Source organism: Pagrus pagrus, assembly GCF_965226575.1.
Source record: "Pagrus pagrus genome assembly, chromosome: 6".
Taxonomy (NCBI): Eukaryota; Metazoa; Chordata; class Actinopteri; order Spariformes; family Sparidae; genus Pagrus; species Pagrus pagrus.
This window is the reverse complement of record NC_140190.1, coordinates 1,526,473-1,533,658: the sequence shown is the minus strand read 5'-3', so window position 1 is coordinate 1,533,658 and position 7,186 is coordinate 1,526,473. Positions and strand designations below refer to the sequence as shown.

General features: G+C 43.5%; 2 protein-coding genes across 2 annotated transcripts; both read left to right on the top strand.

Moving 5' to 3' along the window:
• Positions 1 to 1,649: 1,649 nt before the first annotated feature.
• On the top strand, positions 1,650 to 2,276 carry LOC311258052 (interferon-induced protein with tetratricopeptide repeats 5-like; the record flags this gene model as incomplete). Its single annotated transcript, XM_084354101.1, has 1 exon — positions 1,650 to 2,276. One exon carries the CDS (start codon positions 1,650 to 1,652, stop codon positions 2,274 to 2,276), a length of 627 nt encoding a protein of 208 aa, XP_084210227.1.
• Positions 2,277 to 3,404: 1,128 nt separating this feature from the next.
• On the top strand, positions 3,405 to 7,186 carry LOC311258022 (interferon-induced protein with tetratricopeptide repeats 1B-like). Its single transcript, XM_084354057.1, has 2 exons — positions 3,405 to 3,526; positions 4,403 to 7,186. The coding sequence occupies exons 1-2, from the start codon at positions 3,522 to 3,524 to the stop codon at positions 5,700 to 5,702; spliced, it is 1,305 nt and encodes a 434-aa protein (XP_084210183.1). The 5' UTR covers positions 3,405 to 3,521; the 3' UTR covers positions 5,703 to 7,186.

Here is a 7,186-nt window from a genome sequence, read left to right as displayed (position 1 = left end):
TTTGTAGGAAACGAAAGTCGAAGCATGATCCGATTGAACAAACAGAGGATTTGTTGTGTCCCTTTATTCAAACTCAGCAGGGCGGGTCTGTCACTGAAGGACTGGGTCACTGGACATCATGGCACCTCCTATAAATACATAATCAATAAAAAGGAAGTGAGATGGATTAATAACTGCTGCAGCCGGTGTGGAGGACACTGAAAACTGCTTTAACATCACATTCTGTGTGGCAACGACCTAAACATGTGAATCCAGTCATTATCTCCTCCCGCCCACACTGATGGAGCAGCAGGAAGTTACTGAAGGAGCTGCTGGAAAAAACAACCAGGTAAACATCAGATGTCTCCACACAGCTCGTCTGCTGTGATCCAAGTCTGCAGAAGGCCCAAGATCACAAACTGATCTGAGGAGACATTACAGACGAGCTGTGTGGAGACATCTGATGTTTCTTTGGTTGTTTCTCCGTTTCGGAGTCACTTAAACTGTGAACCAGAAGCAGCATCGAGAGTTTGATTAGAGAGCTACTGTGTCGAGGAAGAGAGAGAGGTGGTGAGGGCTCAGGAGAGCAGCGCCAGGTGAGTGATTGACAGAGCTGGCACCTGTTTAGTAATCACTGTCTGCCTTTTTATGGTATGGTATGTGGTGAGGTGAGCTGAGCGAAACCTGATGAACTTTAGGAGTGTCTGGATCTGGAGTGACACAGAGAGCTGGTATGTGGTGAGGTGAGCTGAGCGAAACCTGATGAACTTTAGGAGCTGGCTGGTGATGTGGCAGAGACGTGGCCAGAGGTTTCCATTTGTAGGAAACGAAAGTCGAAGCATGATCCGATTGAACAAACAGAGGATTTGTTGTGTCCCTTTATTCAAACTCAGCAGGGCGGGTCTGTCACTGAAGGACTGGGTCACTGGACATCATGGCACCTCCTATAAATACATAATCAATAAAAAGGAAGTGAGATGGATTAATAACTGCTGCAGCCGGTGTGGAGGACACTGAAAACTGCTTTAACATCACATTCTGTGTGGCAACGACCTAAACATGTGAATCCAGTCATTATCTCCTCCCGCCCACACTGATGGAGCAGCAGGAAGTTACTGAAGGAGCTGCTGGAAAAAACAACCAGGTAAACATCAGATGTCTCCACACAGCTCGTCTGCTGTGATCCAAGTCTGCAGAAGGCCCAAGATCACAAACTGATCTGAGGAGACATTACAGACGAGCTGTGTGGAGACATCTGATGTTTCTTTGGTTGTTTCTCCGTTTCGGAGTCACTTAAACTGTGAACCAGAAGCAGCATCGAGAGTTTGATTAGAGAGCTACTGTGTCGAGGAAGAGAGAGAGGTGGTGAGGGCTCAGGAGAGCAGCGCCAGGTGAGTGATTGACAGAGCTGGCACCTGTTTAGTAATCACTGTCTGCCTTTTTATGCAGTAGCATGCTGGACCTCAGATGGGAGATGCAGGGGAGATGCACAGGAGAGCAGAAAGCAATCTGCAGGACGAGTTGGTGGCCAAGACGCACAAGCCCCGTTCGGTTCCCCTGGCAGTGTGTTAGTTGTGCTGAGGGCAATAAACGGCTTATATCAAAGTTCTGTGTGCGTGTGGTCTCTGAAATAACCCAGGGTAGCACAGGGAAGGTTACAGACGTATTTAATGTTTTCGGTGGACATCAGCACCGAGGAGGGAAACAGCTGGCTGGGTCACATTTACAACCTGCGGGGGTACGTTCAATACAAGCTGGGGTTCACCGAAGACGCCCAGAGTTTGTTCAACAAGGCTGCAGAGGCCTTCTGCCAGACCAGAAGAGCAGATGAGGGTCCCTGGTTAGTGGTGAACTACGGGAACCAGGCTTGGCTGCACCACCACCTGGAAGAACAAGCAGAGAGTCAGGCTTACCTGTCAAAGGTCGACGCCCTGATGAATAAATACCCATCTCCATCCCAGGACGAGCTCCATCCAGAGATCTACGCTGAGAAAGCCTGGACCCTGATGAAGTTCAGTGAGGACAAGAAGCTGCTGGCTGCAGATTACTTCCAGAGAGCCATCAGGATGCAGCCGGACATGGTGGAGTGGTTCACCAGCCATGTCTTAGTGTTGTATCGTGTCTTAACAACATTCAACACAGGACTGGATGCTGACATGTTGGAGAAAATGAGAATCGCAAAGGAACAAGATCCAGAGAACTTGTACCTCGCTGCTCTCTACCTTGAGGAATGTGCAAAGAAAAAGAAAGATGTCATCAGAAAGATGACAAAGTTGCAGAAGAAGCACAAGAGTTAGCCAGAAATATTCTGAGGAATCCAGTCAGATGTTTTCTGAAGAGCTGTGTTGCACTCTGCTACAAATGGATCATTACTTCCAGGGGCTGTTGACCAAAACAAAGCACAATAGACAGAGCAATCAGTCTCCATACGGAGTTGATTTCTCTTTACCCTCATTCTTCTCTTGGGTTGAGAATAGACCTCGCAAACATGCACGCAAAGTCAAATCACAGCCAGGCAAAAGCTGAGCAGATGCAAGAGCCATAGTGCAGTGTAGTGCAGTGCAAAAATAACAACAAAGAAATCTGCACAGGCTCATTAATTTGATTACATATGTACACATTAATAAAAGCATCCAGTGAGACGTAGGAGAAGTGATGCTGTGCAAGTCTGCTTCCAGTGCATCTCCAAAGACGACCACATAAATATGGAGGATCATTTTATGCAGAATTTAAATTAACACAGAAAAAAGAAAAGGTGAAAAGAAAACATGTCAATTAAGGCAGCAATAACTTACTCAAAACGTGTTATGTCCAATCAACAAGCTAGCAAGTTGTCAGACTAAAGCAAAGTCAACGGGAGACAAAGGCACATTTGTGCTGAAGACCTCAACAGTTGTATGAAGCAGCTGAATCATTCAACAACACTGCAATGGTCCTTTAAACAGCATCCACATGTTCAACTGTCATTAATAAAATTCAAACTACACGATTGATTAAATCCATTTTGTTCTCGATAGTGTTGACTGTACTCCTGTTGTGTTGAATTATGTTTTTAGCACTGTATTTTAAGTTTATATAAGAACATTATATCCTTTATGCAGCTTATTTTTAGTGTCACTCAGGTACAGTAAAAACAGGTGGCATGCTGGGAACTCAAGGTCCAAAGATACAAGGTGCACCCAGGATGCAGGCAGATAACTGAAGGGCTGAAGGCCTCAACATCAGGCAGGATGATGACTTTTAGAAAATGCTAATGCAGGAAGGAGTGTCTGGATCTGGAATGACACAGAGAGCTGGTATGTGGTATGGTGAGCTGAGCGAAACCTGATGAACGTTAGGAGTGGCTGGTGGTGTGGCAGAGATGTGGCTGGAGGTTTCCATTGGTAGGAAACGAAAGCTCCACTCTGGAGCATTTAAAGCTGCAGCTCGACGGCTTCACATCATTAACAGCCAAGCAGAAGCTGAAGTCACTGAAACTGTGAAGCAGAAGCAGCATCGAGAGTTTGATCAGAGAGCTGCTGTGTCGAGGAAACAGCTGAACGATGAGGTGAGTTTCATATCACAGTAGGAGTAAATAGTCAGAATCATTATGACGTATTTAATGTTTTATCACCGAGTCCCAGAGACAAAAATATTAACATTCTGGATCCAATAAATCAATGATGATGTTTTCATTTCCTTATTTCCTCTGACTGTTCTGTGCTGAGGTCCTGTTGGTTCTGTTCTCATTGTGTAATTAGTTAACGTGACTCTCACAAATAATAATATTAACAATAATCTGCTTTTTTGTTGTTTATACCGAATTTTATATCATTATACAGTCATCATTCCCGTTTTCACATATAAAGTGTCTCTTGTTTGCTGTTATGTTTCTTGTTGACGGATCTGCCACCGTTAGAGATATTAATATGTTACTGTAATAATATTTTTCATTGGTCGTCCATGTGAGTGTGCATCAAAATCACAACACATGCTACAGTAACATGCTACATGGTGTTACATTAAGTTTGGTGAAGTTTTGTACCGTGTTTATTTGTGTTGTTTTGAATGTTACATTTTGTACGTGACATCACATAATGTCACGTTACATTATGTTATGTGACGTTGTGTCACGTGATGTTGTTACATAATTTCCGAGACTGAACAAAATTATATTCTTCAAAGTAGCCTATGATCTTTTCCTAAACCTACCGCGACCATTAGACAACGTTAATAACGGTCCAAAAGTCACAATATGTGAACGGCAATAACTTTCTAATCAAAGTAGGTTTTTCAAACAGTAACTTATGAACACATTGAGATATCAACCTCAAATCTGAGACACATGTTCAGTTGTCCATGTCCTGAGATAAATGTCTTATCCATAGCCCACTTCAGAGTGTGTTGTATAAGCCGACTGATCTGTATTTTTATTCTCCATCAGTCAAACATCACTGGAGTCCAAACTGGAGGCCCTACAGTGCCACTTCACCTGGGATCTGGACCTCAGCAGGTCCAAACTCTTCCGTCTCAGGTACCAGCTGGAAGACATCGGCACGGAGGAGGGAAACCGCTGGCTGGGTCACATATACAACCTGCGGGGGTACGTTCAATACAAGCTGGGGTTCACCGAAGACGCCCAGAGTTTGTTCAACAAGGCTGCAGAGGCCTTCTGCCAGACCAGAAGAGCAGATGAGGGTCCCTGGTTAGTGGTGAACTACGGGAACCAGGCTTGGCTGCACCACCACCTGGGAGAACAAGCAGAGAGTCAGGCTTACCTGTCAAAGGTCGACGCCCTGATGAATAAATACCCATCTCCATCCCAGGACGAGCTCCATCCAGAGATCTACGCTGAGAAAGCCTGGACCCTGATGAAGTTCAGTGCAGACAAGAAGCTGCTGGCTGCAGATTACTTCCAGAGAGCCATCAGGATGCAGCCGGACATGGTGGAGTGGAAATCCAGCCATGTCTTATTGAAAGCTGCTGGGGAAGCCAACGCAGGACTGGATGCTGAGATGTTGGAGGAGATTAGAAACGCAAAGGAACAAGATCCACAGAACTTGTACCTCGCTGTTTACTACCTTCAGCATAATGCTGAAACGATGGAGAAAGAAAGAGTTGCAGATGAAGCACGAGAGTTAGCCAGAAAGATTCTGAGGAATCCAGTCAGCAGCTACAGCGGTTTGAAACCTTTGCTATGGTTTTACAGAGAGTATGTATCTGTTGATGAGGCCATTGATTTGGCAGAGGAGGCTCTGAGACAACATCCAGATGTGCGTTTTCTGAAGAGATGTGTTGCATTCTGCTACAGAGAGACGATTTATTCTGGAACGGACCATCACCCAGACCAAAGCATGATAGACAGAGCGATCAGCGTCCATGAGGAGCTGATTTCTCTTTACCCTGAGTCTTCTCTTTTGGGGAAAAAAAAACTTGCAAACTTATACGCAAAGTCAAATCACGGCCATGCTAAAGCTGAACAGATTTACCAGGACCTGCTAGAGAGTGATCTGGATCCTGCAGACAAACAGATGGTTTACAACAGATATGCAAAATATCTGTACTTTGCACTGGGTGATAGCTGCAGGTCAGTAAAATATCACATGAAGGCAGCAGAGATACCGATACAGTGCAAATTTCGTCAGAAAAGCCTCACACTTCTGGAGAAGATTAAAGACAGAAGGAGGCACCAGATGAGCAGAGAAGTAGAGAAGTTTCTGGAAAAGCTGCCAGAGCCACAGTGATTTTAACAGCACTGGTTCAGACAGAAATGTAGGCGTTGCATCACCTAACGAAATCTGTACATAGAAAGTTTGATAACATTTTGGAAAGAAATGTGGAAATTGAGGAAAAGATGATTCTTGAAATAAACATAATGGAAGTGAGCCACTGATCACTGCAGGAAATAAAGTTTGGCACTAATCAATGTGATCAATCTGATACCACATTTGGAAAACTTAAAATACAAGTGAGAAACTGATCAGAGCGCGATAGAAAGTAAAGTTTGACTTTATTCAACGTGAATAATGACAGCAGATTTTGTTCACCAAGTTTTTATCTAAATATTAAGTAAAGTTGTGTAATTTCACTTTGACTTTCTGACGTCGGCAGCCTGAGTTCACCAGGTGTGGCTGAACGTCTCCAGAGTTACTGACACAAAAGAAATCACACAAACTGTTGAACATATGTAGCGTCTGATAATTTGTTTATACGGGTTCATTACATTTATTTCCGTTGGTGAAGTGTTCTGATGTGGGTCCATAAATGTATTGCTGCTGTTAATATTTGTATGGTTAATGTGGCGAATGATTCCTAAAGAACCGAGCCTCGGGACGGGGCCGAGCCTCGGGACGGGTCTCTGGTCGCCTCTGGGAAAAGGTTTTGGAGGAAATTGCTGGATCTCTTTCCCGAGGTTCTGGTGTGAGTATCCTGACCTTTCTACATGAGCTCCAGCATGCCTCCATCACTGGTACCAACTGAAACACTACACAAACCCGGGGCGTTACTATTGTGAAGGTTTCTAATGTGTGTGTGTATTTCTTGTTATGAGGTGAATCAAATCAAAGGGAAAAGATATGAGACACGAGGTTTAGACATTAAAACTGTTTCTTATTGCTAAATCCTTGTCTGAAGGTGTTTTTCATGCTGATGATGATTATATTGAATAAGTTATAGTCACAGGTAAAGTAACCTGCATGGGAAATTTAATGCTCAATAACAGCATAGTTGCAATTAATAAACTAACCAGGCTTCTCTGAGAGTCATTTCCAAGATGTGTTAATTATTGTAAAACATCCCAAATTATACATTTTAGTAGCTCTCACCAGTCTGAGACATGAAGAGGTATTCATGTAAATTGAGTAGTTGAGTTGAGTGAGAGGGCGACACGTAACATAGCATCCACTAGTATATTTGCTCAAACATCATAATCTGAGCTCAGTTAATAATCTGATTAATTCAAGTAGCTGTTGATCAGCTCGTACTCTCCTGTTGGGCTGGTCTGTTTTCTTCTGGACTGTGTTTCAGGAGCATCATATCTCTGTATGAAACTTGCTTTGCTGTAATCTTTGGAGTATTGATGAATGAAACTCTCTTATTGATCATGTTAAGATGTCTTATAACCTGAATATTATCACCAGATGCAACTGATTGTGTTCATAGAAAGTTTGTTAATCTGTGTCCCAGTTGTGCAAAATATGAACGCTAATAAATCAACATTATATACACT